At 45.1% G+C, this 21,153-nt stretch overlaps 1 protein-coding gene across 7 annotated transcripts in view; it reads right to left on the bottom strand.

The window, feature by feature from the left end:
- Window positions 1-2,631: 2,631 nt before the first annotated feature.
- Window positions 2,632-21,153, bottom strand: part of Otud5 (OTU deubiquitinase 5) — a 33,376-nt gene continuing 14,854 nt past the window's right edge. For 4 of the 7 annotated variants that reach the window (XM_029534200.1, XM_029534202.1, XM_029534201.1 and 1 more), the window contains 7 exons: window positions 10,429-10,493; window positions 10,186-10,342; window positions 9,939-10,087; window positions 5,665-5,868; window positions 4,160-4,361; window positions 3,962-4,075; window positions 2,632-3,688 (listed from right to left, as the gene is read on the bottom strand). In XM_029534200.1, coding sequence (XP_029390060.1) covers window positions 3,564-3,688; window positions 3,962-4,075; window positions 4,160-4,361; window positions 5,665-5,868; window positions 9,939-10,087; window positions 10,186-10,342; window positions 10,429-10,493 — 1,016 coding nt within the window. In that variant the 3' untranslated portion in view covers window positions 2,632-3,563. The remainder of the gene's footprint in view (window positions 3,689-3,961; window positions 4,076-4,159; window positions 4,362-5,664; window positions 5,869-9,938; window positions 10,088-10,185; window positions 10,343-10,428; window positions 10,494-21,153) is intronic. The other 3 variants (XM_021188086.2, XM_021188083.2, XM_021188085.2) reach the window with 1 other exon arrangement.

Genomic DNA, 21,153 nt, shown 5'->3' with positions numbered 1-21,153 from the left:
TGTCACGTGTGTTTCACCCAAGATCAGGCAGCCTTTGCTTCAAAACTGTAATCTTACAGAAAAGCTGGTCCACTCTTCAGGGAAGGGTAACATTCTTTACTGTCATCAAAAGGAAGGGATGCAGAGGAGACAATGGCAGTTTGGCACCTGTAGGGTGCTTTTTTGCTGCCATTATCCTTCACAAACCTGGCTAGACTTGGCTCTGTTACCCAGTCTGGGTCTAGAATCTATAATGGCAGGACTTAGTTCTTGTGGGAACTACAACTTCCTTGTAAAAGAGCTGAAAGCGAGGCAGACAGTCTTTTAAGACCATCTCACTGGGCAACATAGTGAGACTGTCTTTCAAAAAAGGTCTTCAGTAAGCCTGCTGACCTCAGGACCCACATGGTGAAAGAGGAGAAATGACTTCTATAAGTTGTTTTCTGACCTCCAATCAATCGTATGTGTAACTCACATACCCACCACACATACACCAAGAACGGGGGAACCACCATTAAAGATAGTCAGACACATTCAAGTAGACTTGTCCTAACCTAGGTGTACATGAAAATGTGCTCAGAAAATAGTATCTCAGAAACATTCCGTGATATGACTTGTACTGTCCTATGGGGCCACTTAACACCATATGTACCCACCAGAAATTGACAAATTTGTCACAAGCACACAAGCACCACCTGATATGTACATTCACAGAAATACATGCTGCCCCAGAAATGAGAGACCCAGAGTCTGTCACAAGAATATATAGTTGTTCCACATACATCCATGCACACTGCTCCAAAGCAGGTACGTAGTCATCCTTGGGCTCTAAATCACCACATAGAGAAGCAAATCAACAAAAAGCGGACCCAATCGCACACTATCAGACACGCAGCTCACCAAAGTATCCAGACAAACTGCAGATGTACTGTCACTGACAGACCCACGCAAACATGCACTTCTTTCTCTCGGATACCAGACACAAACTGTCATAGGCAGAGTCCCACACTCACTCACTCACCATCTGATACACCTGGAAACAAGCCTCATTGGAAACACATACACACTCTACCAGAGACACTGGAATTCAGAGAAACTGGTAGACTCAAGACTAACTGTAGTCACAGGCACAGACAATACACACAAAGCAGAAAAGTTACCACAGAATCTCCGCTATTCACCCACCATTCCTAGGTGTCTTCCTATGATGCTGACAGGCTTTAGTGGAGGGGTAGATCTTAAGACACACACAAACAAGGTAAGCAAGCATCACAGCCCCAGCCCAGAAGTTTATTCATAGTACAGTTATTGGGAATAGTCGTAGACAGAAGGGAGAGTACCAAGGGGATCACACAGGGTTTGCTCAGGTGATCCCTCTGTCTTAAAAGACAAATCAGGACGGTTGCTGAAGATGGGGTTAGGGCAAATTGCAAGGAAAAGCCAGGAGTAGCAAGAGTCAGGCTGAGGCCAAATGGTACAAACGTACAAACTACGGTAATACCCCCACCCCGAAAGTCTGGTAATAACCCCAACATTTGTGCTCTAAGAGTGTACCAGGTACTGCTCCCAGTAGTACATTATTGACCATACACATTCTCTGTCAATACTCACAAATCAGAGAGCATGAGGTAGCAGACATTAATGACCCCTGTAGTTGCAGATGGGACACTTTAAAGTCAAAGAGAGCCCAAAGCCACACAGTGAGACAAGGCAGGTAGATTTGAAAGGAATCAACCCTCTTGGCGTGCTCATGCTTGACTATGTATTTCAGATACCTGTAGCCACCCACTGGGCAAGCCATACCCTCACCTGTAGGGCTACCCTACACAGCCTCCTGAAAGGACCCCACTGAGGTGTGGGGGAGGGGGGGAGAAGACTGCTTTGAGGAAACCCGAGCGCCAGCCAGCCTTCTGTAGCTGGGCTTTACAAACCCTAGGAGGGGTATGGACAGAGGTGTCAACAGCCCTGAGGAACAAACAACAAAAAAGGATTTAGCCAGTTCATCCTCCAACATTTAAAACCCAGTTGGGCAAGGGCCACCTCTGGTCACTGAACTAGTGTAACTAATTATTGATTGTTTATTTCTTTATCAGATTATCACAAGAATGAATGAGCATTAAGGTTGAGAGTGGAAATTCAGACACCAGTCTTGGCCTCTGGCTCATACACAGTCCTTAAATTAGCCCTAGGTTCCCGAATGCAAATATGGTAGGTGGGAGTAGGGGCTTCAGTTTCCGTTGATTTGATTCTGAAATTTATGATTTTTAATAAAAGCGTCTTACTGTATAGCCCAGCTGGCCTGCAACTATACTCTGTAGACAAGGCTGGCCTGAAACTCAAAAGATCCACCTCTGGCTCTGCCGTCCTCAGTGCTGGGATCAAAGGCATGACCAGTTGTAGAGTTACTTGTTGTTGGTTTTGTTCTTTTCAGAAACAATCTTGGTTATGTGGGTTAGGTTAGTCTCAACCCGCCTGGGCTCTAGAGATTCTCTGCCATCAGTCTCAAGACAAGAAGTTAATTTAATAAACAGATCAAAGAAGAAGCCCAGCTTACAGACAGCACCTACTGGAGAACAAGCAGACCTCAGGTCAAGCCAAATCCTGTGCTTCCCAGAGGCCCATCCACCCCTGTCCCACACAGAATAGAGTTGCTCAGGGAAACTGACATTTGGTTTTATTGTGCCAAGGACATTACAGATGGTGGATCTTGTCAACACCTGCAGTGCACGGGTGCCCCATCTGCTGAGGCTGCTCCCACTCCCTAAATTCAAATCTTGGGTAGTGGCCATAATTTCCCAAGACACCCCACCTCAAGCCTCCAAACAGACTAGCGGTGGTGAAGGCAAAGCAATGCAGCAAGGTCAGGGTCTCACTGTCCAAAGCCAGTCTGCCACCTGCAATGCCTGCCACCTCCCTCTGCCTCATATCCTTTGCCCTTCCAAGGAACTAGGGGCCAAAAGACAGCAGAAATCCATCTTTTTTCTGCCTGTTCTGTCCCATGGCCAGCCTGCCTAGCTCCAAACTAGAGATGGCATCCTCTAAGGATCAAAGTTGCCATGGATATTGTTTTTGGTTTGTTGATTTTGTGAAATAAAGCACATTTTAATTAAGAAAATTTTAACATTGAAGGCTCAGATTCTTCGGATACTAGAAGGAAAACTTGCCACTTCCATTTTCCTGTCATCATTGCTGGGAAGGGATGACAAGTTTATCTGATCTTTAAGGAAGGGTGAGCAGACTTCCTTTGTCTGAATGTCTCTCTTCTGGGGCTGCCTGGCTGCCAGATGGTCTGTCTCTGTGGGCCTCTTGCCTACCTTCCGCACCCTTTCCAGAGTCCCCTGTGGAATGCTGAGATGGTGCTGTGCAGGGGGCAATAGGGCACTTCAGCTGGCAGAGACCAAAGGTGGTGGCAGGGATGAGATGGATGGAGCGCATGGGTGGGCCGGCCAGAGGGAAGTGGAAAAAAAAAAGGAAAAGAGGAAACAAAAGAAGGAAGCCAAGAGGGAAGAAAGCCAAAGAAGTTTGGGTGGCATCAAAGGGCAGGAGTGGGGGATCGGGAATGATGTCCAGTCCCTGGGTCTCCATCAACTCTTGTCTGGGGGTGGGTCTCTGTGCACTTTGTTTTTCTTCATACTGTCTAGGTATTCCTGTTGGGACACTGCCAGCACCGATGCTAGGATCTCATCATCATCCCAATCATTCAGACCTGCTGGGCAGGAGAGAGAAGAGGACAATGATGATGGGGGGCCTCAGGTCACTTTCCCTTATTTCTGTCTGATCCCTGGCTCTGGAAAAATCCATTCAGGTCCCAATCACTCATTGACTCCCTCAACTCCGTGAAGCCCCACTAGACCCACTGTGGAGAAAATCTTTGGGCCCTGAAATTTTCCCTCATGCCTGACTTGGAGAGATGGCCAGGGGCTTCAAAAATTCCTCCGGGCTCTCCCAACTTCCAGCTGGCCCATCCCCTAAGGAGGCTTACCAAAGGCAGAGGGGGACATCTGCTGGATGAGGGCCCGGCACTCCAGAGCAGGGTAGAGGGACACAAGAGGAGAGGTGGCCCGATCACCCCCTGCTGAGAACTGACTGCTTGTACCTGAGGCAGATGGACAATCAGAGGTAGGGCCCAGCAAGCAGAGCCTCGTAGCCCAAGCAGGCACCCTGAAAGCAAGCCACTGACCTGGTGCACAGGGTGAAGGAGGTTTGGCAAGAGCTAACACAGTGCCTGGGGAAGGGGGCTTAATGCCTAGCTCGGCATGCAGTTCAGGGTGCTCAGGTGACGAGGCTGAACTTCGTTGCCGTGGGGACCGACTAGTCCATTCCTCCAGGCCACTGGAGGCTGCTGCTGTGGCTGAACTGCATGTGGCACTGGCTTTCCGAGGCTGCAGTAGGGAAGGAAAAAGTGATAAGGACCTACACCCGCTATGACCCTCCTGTGCCAGAGTGCTTATACCCTTTCCAGAATCCTGGCTACAGCACAGCTTTTATGTATCACAGAGGACTAAAGGGAGATTCTTAATTAGTCTCATATCCTTGCAGGCATCTGACAAAGTCCTATTCTTTTAAGAGATTGTGATTCCATGACATGACTGTAGTAGCCTCACCTGTCACTGGGACTCCCTTGGGAGCCTCCTCCTCACTGATCTCCTACTTCAACCCTGCTTTCTCCCTTAGATTTTCTCTATAATCAGCCAGGATGATCCTGTCAAATCCTAACTCGAATCCTTTTTGTGTTCACAGCCACCCCCCCCCCACCATGGTTTCTGTCTCATTGAGAGCAAAATCAAAGTCCTCTCCAGAATTCACTATCCAACTTAGCCCCACTACCCTGAACTCACCTACATTCTGTTCAGCTACAGACTCTGCCTGAGCTATACCAACTCTGCTGCCCTCAACCCAGCTACCAAATCCCCTTTTTATGGGCTGCCCCCACCTTATTTGCTGAGGCCTACCCTGACGACTGTTTAATACCGTGAACTCAGACTGTCCCCTGTATCTTCAACTAATTTATTCATTATGAGCATTTTATTTCACTTGGCAAAACTGTGAGTAGCCTAAGGATAGGTACTTTGGCCTGCTAGGTTCACAATGTACCCCACTACACTAGGAACAGGACCTCCTGCTTCCTGCTACAGCCCTACAATAAATACTCGCTGAACAGATTATTCAGGTTTTGTAACTATTGAGTCATTCTAACCCCCTGCTCAGGCGTCTGCTTCCCTGCTTGCTATCCTAACAATACAACCGACTGGATCCCCCACCTCTCATGGGCTTGCACAACCAGAGTCCCAGGCCTGACCAATGCTGTATCTGCCTCAACAGACAGACAGGATCACTGAAGAGAGTGAAGGAAAGGCTTTATATCCTCAGTACAGAAGGTAGCATGCAAAAGGGTTCCAAAAAAAGCTGGTCTCTTGGTAGCTATCCATTGGTCCTTTGTGCTACCAGCAGTGGTGGCTGCTCTCTTCGTTTCTTAAGAGCTGGCTCTCCTTCACTTCTTAAAATCAAGTGTTGAGAGTTCCAAGGTACGATGCCAAGACTAAAGATGAGATGAGTTAGAGATGGGACTGGGAGCTTCCCTTTCTCCCAGATGTCAAAATCTCTTTATTTTATCCCTGTCAATTAGGGGTCAAAAATAAGAAGTAACAGGTCTTGGTCAGGCCAATGACAGAGTCCATGACGCACCTGGCTGGGTCCCCGGACCTGGCGGGCTTGTTTCTCTTGATCCCTCAGCCACTGAAGGTAAGATTCTCTAGCCACCTGCTCCTCTATGGCCTCATTTGTGGCCTCCCAGTCTGTAGCTCGTTTCTTGTCTTCCAGCATTTGCTGTTCAATCCATGACTCTTCTGATGTCTTTATGGCATTCTTCATCAGGGACTGCTCTGCAAACTGCCAGGGGGAGAGGAACAGGGATGTGCTGTGATGTTCTGAACGTGGGTAAGAGCCTGAATGGGCTCAGAAAGGCAGGCCTACAAGGCCTTAGCAAAGACAACACACAAGTTATTTTTACAAAGCACTCCTCAGCTGATTGTGTATAGAACCATCCATAACTGAAGAAAGCAGGCTTAGATCTAAGACCTGGCAATCTGAACTGCTATGGTCAGAAATACGGGCCCAAACCCAAGATACCTCAAGAGAGGTCTAGGCCTTCATTTAAAGAAGCCTCATCTAGCAGTGATTTAATTTCACAATGCTGAAGGCTTTCTCATATATTCCCAGATAAGGCAAAGGAAAAAGATGAACAGAGAAGTACAGACATGGAGTGGAGGCAGGAATCAAGCGTAAATGAGGCTGGGTATGGCTATGCGAGGGATTAAAGGGTCAGTATTGGCATCATGTGGGTGCTAGGACAGTGTATTCTCGTGCAAGTTTACATCAAACTTTAAGACACTACAACATTATTTGTTTTCTGAGAGAGGGTCATGGCCTGGAATTCATGGCAATTTGCCTTCCTGCTTCAGCCTCACAAGTGCTGGGAATACAGGCATGATGCTAATAAAATAATAGAGAACATCAAAGTATATTTCAGGGATTAAATGTAAACACTGCTTCTGAAAGTTTTGGTTAATGTTTTGTTTTCCAAAAACAATGACTTGGTATGCAGCCCAGTCATTAGGTTTGAACTCACAATTCTCTTCCTCTGCCTCAAGACTACTAGAATTTCAGGCATGTACCACCAGGTCCCTAGCAACATCATTTTCAAATGCACATATATAACACATATAAATGCATTTATGCTAAACAACATAATTTTCCATCATGGAGCACACCAGGGGAAATATATGTATAAAAAGGTTGATCAAGCAGGGCGTGGTGGCTCACACCTTTAATCCCAGCACTCGGGAGGCAGAGGCAGGCGGATTTCTGAGTTCTGAGGCCAGCCTGGTCTACAAAGTNAGTTCCAGGACAGCCAGGGCTATTCAGAGAAACCCTGTCTTGAAAAACAAAACAAAACAAAAAACAAAACAAAACAAAAAAAAAAAGGTTGATCAAGCCAATTTAAAAATAGGGCCAGCTCAGTGATAATGAATGCATACACAAAAACATGGGTTCAATTCCCAGCATTACAAAATGACAAAAATGAAAAGTAGGTAAGCAATCTAACTGCACAGGTAAAGATACAGAGATGGCCAATGGACACATGTAACTAATATTCAGACTGGGGAAGAAGCTCAGTGGTAGAGCATTAAAACAATGTTCAACACATTTAACAATCAAGGAACCTTTAAAAAAAAACACTGAGAATGGCTAAAATTCAAAAAAGTAGAAAGATGAATTGCTGGGAAAGAAGAGGAACGGAACTTTCATTCATTGTGATGGCGACTGGAACAAATCAGGCCACTTCATACAATAGTCTAGTAGTTGCTTACAAATCACAGCATGATTTTATAATTCTGCAATCTTGCTTCCAGATATTAATACAACTAATCATAAAATTTAAGTTCCTACAAAAACCTGAACACAGCAGTTTACAGAAGCTTTGTTCATAATCATCGAAACCTGGACGCAAGCAAGGATAGCTTTCAAATCGGTGAATGATTAAACCAACAGTGTGCCTCCACAAATGGAACAGTGATAAGAGAATAGCTAACAAACCATGAAAAACCAGCGAAGAACCTTAATGCACATTGCTACCTGAAAGCAGCATTTTTAAAAGCCTACATACTTAGGATTGCAATTACGTGACTTTCTGAAATAGGCAAAACCAGTCAATAAAGAACAGTCGTTGCAGGAGAAAGGGGAGAACCAACCTTTAAGGGGCTGAAACCAGCTGAAAGAATAGGTAGCTCAGATAGATGCATAGTATTGTTATGCATCGGTCAAAACCCAAGGAACTTTACAAAACAAAGACTAATCCTTAATGTATGCTAATCGCCTTTTAAAGATGAGTTAAGTAAGGCTTCCAGTGACAAAACCAACCACCTAAATGAATTACAAATGTATGCAAAGACAAGCAGGTGGTGGCTTCGGGCACTTTAAAAATGAATAGAATCAGTAACACTAAACATAAAAAGAACTGCGGATAGCACTGGACCCCAGGGGGTCCAGTTAATGAGTCTGCCCCAGCGTATACACATATAGGTAAAGAGCAGACTGCTGGGTGGTGGGGAAAGTTTTCTAAACTTTAAAGTGAAAGTTTCATCAGGAAAGGGGAAATTTACTCAAGAAAAAGGCTAGAAGGAGGCAAATGGTCAAGGGATTTTAACTAGAGACAGCAGCACTAACCCTAAGCTCACATTAACATCAATTCAGGAAGACAGACATAATTCCCTTTCCATAAGTGTGACTTCCTTCCTAGCACCACAGCAGTCAAAAGGTGGGAAAATTCCTGTGACTTCTGCCAGACAATCAACATCAACAGTCATGATCATATTCCTAACACATACTCTTCTGCCTGAAGAACCCAATATCAACGTTAAAATCATTAGAACAATGCTGAAAAAAAAAAAAACCAAACAACTTCCCTGCAATACTTTTGAATGGTTCCCCTTAAAACAGAGATCAAAACAAGTGGGAGGAATGAGGCAGTAACTTCAGGCTAGTAGGCATGTATTAATACTGGTTCACACATGGTAGCAGATCTACCCTAGTCTCTGTACCTTGGGAAGAGACTAGATGGAAACTGTACACTGAGAACACTATTCTTGAGGAGGAAGGGGGCTTTGCGCCAAGCTTGATGAACAGAGAGACCTCCACACACCCCTCCCCAAAACAAATGTAAAATAATTTTGAACAATGAAGTCTATTAATTAGAGAAACTTTTAAACATTCAGACTTTTAAAGAAAACGGAAATAAAGTCAAGCCAGTAAAAGTTACAGATGAATCTTAAATGATATTAAGTAGAAAAATTCATTCCGGAATAGCTACATACATACAGCGAAATTCCCATTAGATGACATACTAGAAAAGGCAAAATGGTGGAGTGGGTCACCAGATCAAAACAAAAACAATCAAATTCTTTAGAATTTGTTCAAGTCACTAGAAGTCAAAGGGAGCAATTAAATGTGAGACAGAATCCTAGAAGAGAAAAGGCTCACCAAGTAGAAACTGAGGAAATTGTTCTTAATGAATCCATACTGATTTGTTAACGACAACAAATGTACTGTGCTCATGTTAATCATAGTGGGGCATATGGAAATGCTAATAGTCTCCCAATCATTCTGCAAATCTGTAACTTTTCAAAAATTTAGTTAAAAAATAAAATAAACCCTCCCCCCAAGGTTGGGGGGTATGTTGATGTTGTTTAAGATTAGGCAGGACCACCTTCTGTTTGTAGGAAGTGAAACCAGAATAAAAGACTTCAAAACCCCCAGGAGGGGGTGAAGGGAAGATAGAGGCCAGGGAGGAGAGGGGGTGGGGAGGAGAGGAAGTGGGGTGAGAGAAGGGGAAAGAGTCTAGGAGGAAGGCAAGAGGGAGGCTCAGCAGACACGATGAAAAGGGGAAGGATGGAGCAGGGAAGATGAGGAGAGAGACTGTGAGACTGTGAGAATGAATGGTTATCTGCCAGTGGATGCTGGGCAAATCAACTCCCATCTTCTGACACCTATTAGGTCTTGGGTTTGTGGGAAGGACTTTCAGTATAGGCCCAAAGTATACAATCTGCCCACAGGGCCCATTCCAGCAAGCTGTGGGTCAGGGCTACATTCCAGTCTGTGACTCCAATTGTAAGAGCTCTGAAGTTGGAGATCTACCTGTGTGGAAACTTGGATGCCCAGTCCAAGGTCTGCCTTACTGTTTCAAATTGAGCTCTACATCCTAAAAGGCCACTCTCAACAAGAATAACATTAGTGGGCCATTTCATGGACAGGCAAATCAAAAGCTACAAAATGAGTTCTGATCAACAGTGACTCACTAATTTTATAGACAGGTAAAACTTAGGGGGAGACAGTTTTATGGGCTAAGGGCAGAGCCAATGATCCATATCTAGCAAATACCTGGGGCACAGGGACCCACTTACCCCTGGTTTAAATGATGGTAGGCCCAGCCCCACACCAATAGTGGCCTTGTTAGGATTCACCACTGAATTATAGTGGATATTCCGGTGGTAGCTGACTCGGATGGGTTCATCTTCATTTTGATGGATCCCATGGAATGTGTTGATAGGTTCTGCAGAGAAAGAGAAGGAGGGAGCATCCACAGGGGGCCCGGTATGGTTGGCTCTGATGAGGAACCATTAGTCCCTCACCTACCCACTACAGAAGTACCTGTGCTATATTGATACACCTCCACAGGACGGTTGTACATCTCTGCCATAGCCTGCATTTCAATGTGGTTGCCATGGCAGTTGTTTTTCCGCTTCCGATTGATATAGGTGGTGAAGTCTTCTGTGACATAGTTGGAGAAGTAATCAGCATTCTTCATCTGTGGAATAGATTGGAAAATTAAGGCTTGTGTGCAACGGGGATCCCCTACCCTCCTGCTGCCCCAAGGCCTCCCTTGGATCTCACCAGATAGTCCATACAATGCTTTCGCACAACCTCATGCATGTCCTGGTCTCCATACACCTGGTCAGCTGGGGGTGTGGGGACAAAACAAAGGAGAGGATGGGGTCAGACCTGTCACCGCCAGATCTCTGAGTCAGCGTCATACAACAATCATTAGGGAGAAGATGGACTGAAGGACTAGGGGAAACTTCCTTTTCTACACCAAGGCCCAGAGACTTCATTTGTGTTGTAAAGCAGTGGTGGTAAATAACAAGCAAGGGCTGAAAACATGCTGAACATGCACAGATCAGCTAGGTGGAGTGGTACATGTCTATTATCATCCCAGCCCTCGGGATGTGGAAGTGGAATGGCCAGAAGATTATTTCCAGCTGTAATATGAGTTCAAGGCCAGGCTAGACTACCTGTCTAAAAAAAACAGTAAGTAGCAAAGTCAAACACTCTTGAAGAATGAAAGCATATAGGGTAGACAGGTGAGAGTAGTCCAGTCAAGGGCCAGCAAGATGCTCAGTGGATAAAGGCACTAGAGTACAATCCCCAAGACTCGCAGTTGAAGGAGAGAACCAAATTGCTCCCTTAACTTGTCCTCTGACCTCTACATGCGACCACCCCAATCTCCATACCCACTAATAAAAATGAAATAACAAAAAGTTTGTAAGTTGGGCACAGTGGTGTATGCCTTTAATCCCAGCACTCTGGAGGCCAGCCTGGTCTACAGAGTGAGCTCCAGGACAGCCAGTGCTAAACAGAGAAACCCTGTCTCAGTGGGGGAATAAAAGGAGAGCAGTATATACCTATAATCAAGGCTGAGTCAAGAGAATTGCCAAGTTCAAAGCCTAGATCACTTGAGATCTAGTAAGACTCCATTTCAAACCAAACCAAACCCTACATTTGAATACCTACCACCACCAGAAAAAAAATTGGAATCTTTTTTTTTTAAAACAAGGTCTCAGTATATAGCTCTGACTGGTCTGGTACTTGATACGTAGACCAGGTGGCCTCAATCTCACAGAGTTCTGCCAGCCTCTGCCTTCTGAGTGATGGGATTAAAGGCTACCATCATGATTAGAATCTTTCCTTTCCTTTTCTCTCTCCCTCCTGGCCCCCATCTTTCTTTCCCAGAGTAACTCTGGCTATCCTGTAGACCAGGCTGACACTGAACTCAAGAGATCTACCAGTCTCTGCCTCCTAGTGCTGGGATTAAAGAGGTACGTCACCACACATGGCTATGATTAGAATTTTAAAAACTGAAGGGAAGGAAAACACTCTAAGTTCTGCCAAATAGTAACTAGTGAGGTAAATAGCCAGAGACAAATGACTCTCTGAGTTTCCTATGCCTCCTCTGTGAAGTGGAAAACAAACAGGTGTGACCTGACAGGTTTCTTGTGGACAATGTGGACAGTAGGTATAAAGTGGTAGAACCCCTCTACCATCCAATTCAAAGGTGTACACAGACTGATTACACAAAGCCGCCACTGAAGATAAGGGGCAGCTCACACCTAAGCCCACTGGCAGCTCAGGACCTGATATAGTAAAAGAAATTGAGTACCGTCTGCTGAGCAGTCATATAGGCTGAGGCACAGGAAGCAGGAGTTTCTTAATTAATGTGGGCTTGAAGATTAAGCAAACCTGACTTTCACTGGCTGCCTTGAAAAGGGAATTTCCCTGTGTTTCCCCAGAGATACACTGCTCTAATGGGATCCCCCCAGGGCACAGGGGCAAGGGATGCTAGGAATGGGAATGTGCCCACCAAACAAGCCTGCCAGTCTATTTCTCTAAAGACTTTCCAGAAGGTCTTCATTGCTCAGTGAGTCCCTCCATGAGGGTTCTGTGTGATATAAGAATCAAAGGCTGCACTGAGAGAGAAAGTGGGCAGCTCCAGCCTCAAGTCATCCCAGAGGTGACGATACCTGAGGGGTGGAGAAGGGACTGTGAAGGCAGGAAGGCAGGGGGTAGCCCCTTCACCGATGTAAACAAGGATGTGGCTTCTGTGGCCACACACCCCCCTAAGTACTTCCAGTAAGTCACATGTCCTGCATACAAGCTGGGGGTGGGGTGGGGGCTGCTGCTGCCTTTCTTAGAAGCCAGGACCACAGAGGCTGCTGTGGCTGCCTAGGGTGCTGGAGGAGCTATTTTTGTAGGCTCAGCTTGGAGGTAGTGCAGTCAGCAGCTGCCATAAACAGGAACTAAGATGGGAAAGAAAGGGTTAAATGGGGTGGGCCATCAGGTTCAGCGAGTTAATGGGAAACAAGGATCTCCTACAGAAGGTAACATAGAGGCCTGGGATTTCTATTTGTCATTTGGGAATCCTTTATCTTGCCTTGATCTGGTGAAAGTCCATGCCACCTCTTAGCTGTGTGGCACTGGACAAGGCCTTTCATTTGAGTTGATATGTCCTCATCCATAAGTGGGGACAGTACCTCTTCTCCACTTAAAATGGTAGAGACTAGGGGCTGGAGAGATGGCTCAGTGGTTAAGAGCACCGACTGCTCTTCCAAAGGTCCTGAGTTCAAATCCCAGCAACCACATGGTGACTCACAACCATCCGTAACAAGATCTGATGCCCTCTTCTGGAGTATATGAAGACAGCTACAGTGTACTTACACATAATAAATAAATAGATAGATAGATAGATAGATAAATCTTTTTAAAAAATCAACATTTTAAAGAAATGGTAAAGACTAGAGAGGAGAGATAGAAATATATTTCTATGGGATAATATGGCTTGCTAGGTTCAATCTTCAGTATGGGGATGGGACTACAAGACATCTGTCAAGTACCTAAAGCCTAAACAGTAGTCAAAACCAGACACTCCAGGCCAGGAATGCGGGCACATGTCTTTATTCCCTGCACTCAGAAGGCAGAGGCAGAAGGATTTCCGTTGAGTTCAAGGCTAGCCTAGTCTACATAGAGAGTTCCAGTACAGGGACAGCTAGAGCTATATAAAGACCCTGTCTCAAAACAACAAAACAAACAAAACCAGACACTCCATTTGTCATGAGGACAGCAACTCCTATCATATTGCTAGCGACCCAGCAGTCAGCCAGAGTGCTGAGAGAATTGCTTCTTAAGCCCTTCCTCATTTCTGTTACACTTCCTCCACCAGAGGAAAACCCCAAATGCATAAAGGAGGGCTACCCCTCCTATTACAAGCACTACTAGTTCTTTTTACAGAATGCAATGGTCCAAACGCTGACCTTCTTCTATGCCTTTGTTCAAAACTCTGACAACCAAATTCCTATCAAAGTAACAATACTGACTTTTTATGTTGGGTCCTCAGGTATAAGCAAGTTATAATACTTATAGGCTCATCCCAGAGTCTATTAGAAAACACCTTGGATGGGGAAATGTCACTTGGGACCACCTATTGACTCATTATAAGCTGTTCCTTAATTTTTTTTTACTTTTATTTTCTTAGTTTTAGACACTTGGCTGGAATAGTACTTGATATGTAGCCCAAGCTGGCCTCAGCCTCACAACAATCCTCCTCCTTTATTCTCTCAAATATGGGGTTTACAGGTGTACCATACCCAGCTTATATCTTAATCATTAACATGAAGTCAAATACGAATCTCAGCCAATCGGTGGTGGTATGCACCTTTAATCCCAGTACTTGTATGGCAAAAGTGGGTGGATCTCTGTGAGTTCAAGGCCAGGGTGAGTTCTATAGAGTGAGTTCCAAGACATCTAGGGCTCACAGAGAAATCCGTAGTAGTAGTAGTAGTAGTAGTAGTAATAATAATAATAAATGGATCTCTAGATCAAGGAAATACAAACAGTACTTTCCCACCAAGAGAGAAAAATAACCTTTAATGTAATAGGTAAAGCATATCATAACTTAATATCAACTAGCTTTCCTAATTTTCCTAGCCCTCCCAGATTAGCATGTGGGGGCCAGGATGTGCTTCCTTGGGGGGGGGGTGCAAGGTGGGAGAAAGAGTGGCCCACTGGACCCACAAATACAGGGGGAATTCAGAGAAAATGTTTTGAAAGAAACTGAAACTCCTCCTCTTGCTAACACTGCACTTGCCCATATGCACCTGCTTTTTTCCAGGGTCCAGCTGGGAGGGGATCCCCCAGCTATAGTCCACCTCTGTTCCCGTTCTAAGTAGGGCTCACAAATTCTCAGCACATTACTATCATTAGTTTTACTACAGACTTTTAAAACAACTCATTTGATCTTCACTCAAAAACAAAAAGGACAAAGCTGTATGTGCTAGGGGTGAGGGTGGCATTGATACAGAAGTAAGCTGGCTCAGGATCACATACTTACCATGTATTCAGTGCCAAAGGTAGAAAGGAGTCAATAGGTGGTTCCAAGTGACATTCCCTACCCCATCCCTCACAGCCACCTTATTCTCCTAGGGCAAGGCCTGATCCTGTCTACTTCAGTTTCCCTGCTAATCCACAAGGAATTAGTTGGAACAAGGAAAAGGCCTGGGACCGAACATAGATAATAAGTATCTGGCTGCACACTTCCCTAGATTTAACACCAACCTTCCTCCCCATGGACCACACTACTCTGCTTTCCGTGAACATACAAAGATACGAGGAAGTGCCTATGTGTCCACATGCAGCCAGCAGGGTCTACAAAAGACTGAAACCTTTGAGACTAAATATCCACATGACCAATTCCACAACACAGAACAACAGCATACAGTGAGTACATGCCTTTGTCACCAATCAAGAAAAACTTAACACTAGACAAGAAGCTGTGTATACCTAGGAACTTATACTACTTCCTTCCCAGCCTTTGTAAGGGATAGGTGGGAGAGGAATGACCAAAACTTGTAGCGAATTTGTTTCCCCTTTCTCCTCTGCTGTATGGGAGTCCTCCCTCCTCGGGCTCCCTAAAATGTAGCCTGCATTTGCCCACACTTACAAGACGTAAGACAGAGATTACTTTTTCTCCTTCCTCCCCCACAAAGATTATTTTACTGTATGTGTATTAGTTTTGCCTATACGTACATGTGTGCTGCGCGCATACCTGATGCCCACAAACAGGAGAGGGCAGTGGACCCCCTGGAACTAGCAAAAAAGTTGTGAGACACTGTGAGTACTGGGAACCCAACCTAGAGTCCTCTGGAAGAGCAGCGAGTGCTCTTAACTACTGAGCTCTCTCCAGCTCCACTTTTCTTTTCTATTATTTTATTATTACATTTATCTATTTTGTGCATCTGCATGTCCCAGCACATGTATAGGTCAGAGGAGAACCTGTAAGAGTCTGTTCTTTTCTCTCATCATTTGAGTCCTAAGGATTGAACTCAGTTTGCCAGGCTCAGCAACAAGCACCTTTACTGGCTGAACCATTTATTTCCCTTTACCCGCTCAAGTCCACATTATTTCTAAAGAGCTATAAATGAAAAGTCTTCTCTTGCTTTGGAGGGACCTGGGAACCATCTATTCCTCAGGTTGCTACCTACCATTAAGTTCTGCTAAAGACAGAAAGGCAAACTTCGGGCTATGCAGATGGCTCAAGAGGTAAAGGCACCTGCTGCCAAGACTGACAACCAGAGTTCCATCCCTAGAACCTATAGGGTGGAAGGAGGAAGGAGAGAACAGACTCCTGTGAGGTTTTCTCTGACCTCCATATACACATACTACGGTGAGCACTCACACACACACGCATGCATGCATGCATGCACACACACATGCACGCACATACATGTTTAATAAAGAAAGGAAGTTTGGCTTTTGTGGAGAACCTAAAACCAAACCGCACAAATGTGGGTAGATGGACAGAGCTGCAAGGGCAACAGCAACTTATTCTGCTCTCCACTGAACTCATGCTCTTGTGGAAACCCTGGCCTCATTGAGGAAGCAGCAGCCAGGTAAAGGTCCTACCCACCTATCAAGTAGGCATGGTAAGACAGGGTATACACACCCAACTGTCCCACTGGGTACAGACTATGGGCAAGATACATAACCTCAGACCTCTGGGAGATCCCCTGCCCCACCCTCCTACCAATCTGAGATATAAGTCTTTCTGTTTGAGGATTCCCCTGTCAAAAATGGGAAAACACAAATGATTCTGAGCAAAGAGATATCAAAGAAGGCAGGTGTACAAGAAATAAAACATAGGAAATCTGCTATGTCTTAATACAATTTCAAACACTGTTGTTCTTACATTGACTGGCGGACCTAGATGAAACAAGATCCTGGCTTTCTCTTGAGGTCTCAGTTTCTCATTTTATAAAGCTGGCAAATCTAAGGCTGGCCAGTGATGCACACCTCTAATCCCAGTATTCAGGAGGTAGAGGCAGGAATATCTCTGAGTTGGAGGCTAGCCTCATCTACAGAGTAAGTTCTCCAGTCCACATTCTACAGAGAGTTCTAAAGAAACCCTGTAGCAAAGAAAATCTGTCAAACAAGAAAGCACGGTAGCAATATGTCTGTAATCCCAATACACAGAAGGTCAAGACATGAAGACTATCACAAGCTCAAGGTACAAGGGTACCTGTTCTACCTAAAAAGTTCCTAGAGTGAGACCCTATCTTAAAAACCAAAGAACAACAAAAAGCAAAATTTTAAAAATGATCTAAGAGCTATCTTTTCCAGTACTTATGATCGACATTCCAAGACCAAAGCAACTAGAAGTAGGCCTGGCTAATACTTCTGGGCTATGCTACTCTCTTCTGAAGTCCATGCAGACACAACTATGTGGCTTCTACTTGGCCCAGAGGCCATGGCCAGAGCTAGACACTTCTGCCGAGTCAAAGTCAAAAGGGAGGGAGGGAGGCTCATGTTTCTAGGAGGTTATCAGAGCGCAGCAGGGACTGGGTGGTTCACAGGATACCTGCCTCCACCCAGGAGATCACTGATGCTCATAAATCTCTAGGAGGAGGTACTAGGGAGAAATGGGTACAAGCAATTGATATCGATTCTAAAGTGCTCTCTGGATGTCAGAGGCAAAACAAAGGACAGAAAACCACCTGCGTTGGACCCTCAACAATGGAAGAATAAATGCTTCGAGCTAGAAGAAGGAAAATCTAGAGAGGTCAAAGAATGGACAAAGAGCCAAACACGCCTTTAATCCCAGCACTCGGGAGGCAGAGGCAGAGGCAGGCGGATTTCTGAGTTCGAGGCCAGCCTGGTCTACAGAGTGAGTTCCACAACAGCCAGGGCTATACAGAGAAACCCTGCCTCGGGATAAAAGGCGTGCGCCACCACGCCTGGCTACAATTATTCTGATGCATGACACTTTAATACAGTTGTGCTACCTCACAACTGTAATTTTGCAGTTACTACTTGTAAATATCTGTTTTCCAATGGTCTTAGGTAAAAATGGTTATATGACCCCAAAGGGGGTTGCAAGCCACAGGTTAAAAAACCACGGAGCTAGGGGCTCCTAGGGTCATCCTCTGTGTAAATTCTACCACTGTCACTTCTCCTTAAATCCTTGGCAGTGCTGAGCATCAAATTCAGGGTCTCCCGAATGCTAGACAAAAGCTAGTACTGAGTTATACTTTCTGCACTTCTTTTCAGAGCTTCTATTTCATGGCATAATGATCCAAAAGTCTCAGGAAGGCCTAAAGCGCCCATCTGGATGTGTAGCACAAAGCAGGGTCAGAGAAACAACAAAGTGTAATGTATGTGTGCAACCCACTCAATTCCAGCTCTTAGTTACATGCTCCCTCTATTAGTCAATACATGGTAAAAAGTTAATGCTTGCAGGCCTTTGTAGAAAGAGTGAGGTGATGGCCATCTGTCCCTGTATAAGCTAGGCTAGAAACAGGGGGACAGCGGAAAGCCTGGGGACAAAGTCCCCTTGCCCAGCACGTGTTGTGTACTCTGCACCAGGGAAACCTCTAGAGGAGGCCTAGAGACCAGGGGCCATGTACTTCAGGGGAGAGCCCATAGGACTTGAGGTTTTACAGAGAAAAGCTGAGGGCAGCCCAGTCAGGGGAAATGTGTAGCCATAGTGCTGATAAGGAAAGGCCTTAAAGCTGCTGTGGTCAGCTCTTCCTGTATGCTTGGGCCCCTTACTGGAAGGCCTCGATGGAGAGGGGGGGCGGTAACTAAACAGACACACGCATACAAACCTGCTCTTGATGTGGATAACTATTCACACCAGGTGCTCAAGGGCTCCAAGCTACCTCAGGAACATCTGAGCCCAGATGTCCAACAGCAATCTTGCTTCTTCTAACATCCATGCCAAGGTTAATATAGAACCCAGAAACTAATAGGTCCTCACCTGTTCATTCTTTCCTTTTGATTTCCAAACTCAGGTCTTTCTCTAGTAAATATCCCAGGGAGAACATAACTTTGAGCCAGATGGCTAGAAGGGTTGGGATTTTTCTTCAAAGCAACAGAAAACATTACCTGAATAGCTTCTGCTTGGTAGACGGGGTAAGTGGCCCTTTGTCCCACCAATTCCACAAATATTTCTAGGTCTGAGAAACAACTGAGAAGAGCAGCCAGACTTTACTAGTGCTACTGTTCCATGATGACCAACTATGCATTAAAGAGATTTACCAAAGTAAATCAAACCATATCAAAACCATCACAACAGTGGAGTCTTTTAACGGACTCTTCAACTAATGAAAGAGGATCCAGGAAGAAGAGTCACTTGCTAAGGACCAAGCAGCTTATAACAAACATTTGGTCACCGAGAAACCAAGAACAGACCCAGAAAGAACTGATGGAGCCCAGGAAGCACCACCATTTCATGGATGGGGAGACAGCCAGCCTCAGAGCCACATCTTCTGATTCCCAGTTCAAAGATGTCAGGGAACAATTGTCCTTCAAATATAGCAGAACCACTGGTGTGGGGGGAGAGAACAGGCCACAATCTAGTATCCCCTCATGTCAGTATGGGATTTCACAACTACTTGTTTGGTCAAAGATCTAGCTTAGGCTTAGCAGACAATATCAAGAAATTACTAATTCTAAGCTGGCACAGTAGCATATGGCTTTAACCCCAGCAATTGGGAGGCAAAGGCAGGTGACCTCTGAGAATTTGAGGCCAACCTGATTTACACAGAAAGTTCCAGAACAGCCAGGAATCCCAGAGTCACAAAAAAAAATTTACCAATTCTTAGTTGTGCATACTGACTCATACCTATAATTTCATCTCTTAAGAGGCTGAAGAAGCTGGGCATGGTGGCGCATGCCTTTAGTCCCAGCACTCGGGAGGCAAAGCCAGGCGGATTTCTGAGTTCGAGGCCAGCCTGGTCTACAAAGTGAGTTCCAGGATAGCCAGGGCTATACAGAGAAACCCTGTCTCAAAAAACCCAAACCAAACAAAACAAAAACAAAAACAAATAAAACAAACAAAAAGAGGCTGAAGACGGATTATTCCAAGTTCCAGGATAGCCTGGGCTAGAGAATGAGACTGTCTCAGAAAAGAAAATTTTCTAGGTATGACAACAGCACTTTACTTATGTGAAAACAAGAGAGAATATAGGTGTATCTGTTAAAGAAGCATAGAGAAGGCCAGGCAGTGGTGGCACACGTCTTTGGGAGGCAGAGGCAGGCGGATTTCTGAGGCCAGCCTGGTCTACAGAGTGAGTTCCAGGACAGCCAGGGCTACACAGAGAAACCCTGTTTCGGAAAAAATAAAAAAGAAAGAAACAGAGAAGGGGCTGGCAAGATGACTCAGTGGGTAAGAGCACTGACTGTTCTTTCTGAGTTCAAATCCCAGCAACCACATGGTAGCTCACAACCATCTGTAACAAGACCTGACACCCTCTTCTGGTGTGTCTGAAGACAGCTACAGTGTACTTATTTATAATAATAAATAAATCTTTGTGCCAGAGCTAGTGGGACTGAGCAGAGTCAACTGGGAGTGAGGGGGGCTGACCAGAGCAAGCAGAGGTCCTAAATTCAATTCCGACAACCACATGAAGGCTCACAACCATCTGTACAGCTACAGTGTACTCATATACATAAAATAAATAAATCTTTAAAAAGAAGCAAAGGGAAATATTTATGAATGAAAAATGGTATAGTTCACAAAGTAAGACTATCCATGTGTTAACCACTTTGTGAAGCCACGTCACCAAATCTGACAGGGTTCACTATTTTCTCTACTTTTGTGCAAGTTAAAAGACAAAAAAACTTTAATAGAGAAATTTGTAAAGACCTAGATTTTTCTTTTTTAGACAAGATAAATACAGCCTTGGCTGTCATGGAACCTGCAATGTAGACCAGGCTGTCCTTGAACTCAGAGATCCAACCTGCTTTTGCCTCCTGAATGCTGGGACTAAAAGTGTGCTTCACCATGCCCAATTTTACACACACACACAAGCATAAACACAGGCACTAAATAGGCACCATCCTCAATATACCATACCAGAGAAACACCAAAGTGACAATATGATACAGTTAACCCACATACAAAATCCTGACTCTACATACTTTTGTATAACCTTAGACTAGTTACTCCCCACTTCTGAGACATTTTTCAGTCCCACGTTCACCTAGACTTGGGGTCAATAAAAGGATTTCCACACCAGGTGGTGGTGGTGCACACCTTTAATCCCAGCACTCAGAAGGCACAGGCAGGCAGATCTCTGAGTTCAAGGCTAGCCTGGTCTACAGAGTAAAATCCAGGACAGCCAGGGAGGGTTACACAGAGAAAACACTGACTTGAAAACTAACCAACCGGGGCTGGTGAGATGGCTCAGTGGGTAAGAGCACCCGACTGCTCTTCCGAAGGTCCGGAGTTCAAATCCCAGCAACCACATGGTGGCTCATAACCATCCATAACAAGATCTGACGCCCTCTTCT

Source organism: Mus pahari, chromosome X, assembly GCF_900095145.1.
Source record: "Mus pahari chromosome X, PAHARI_EIJ_v1.1, whole genome shotgun sequence".
NCBI classification, from domain to species: Eukaryota; Metazoa; Chordata; class Mammalia; order Rodentia; family Muridae; genus Mus; species Mus pahari.
The sequence above is the reverse complement of the archived record's forward strand: the minus strand, read 5'-3'. Positions and strand labels throughout refer to the sequence as shown.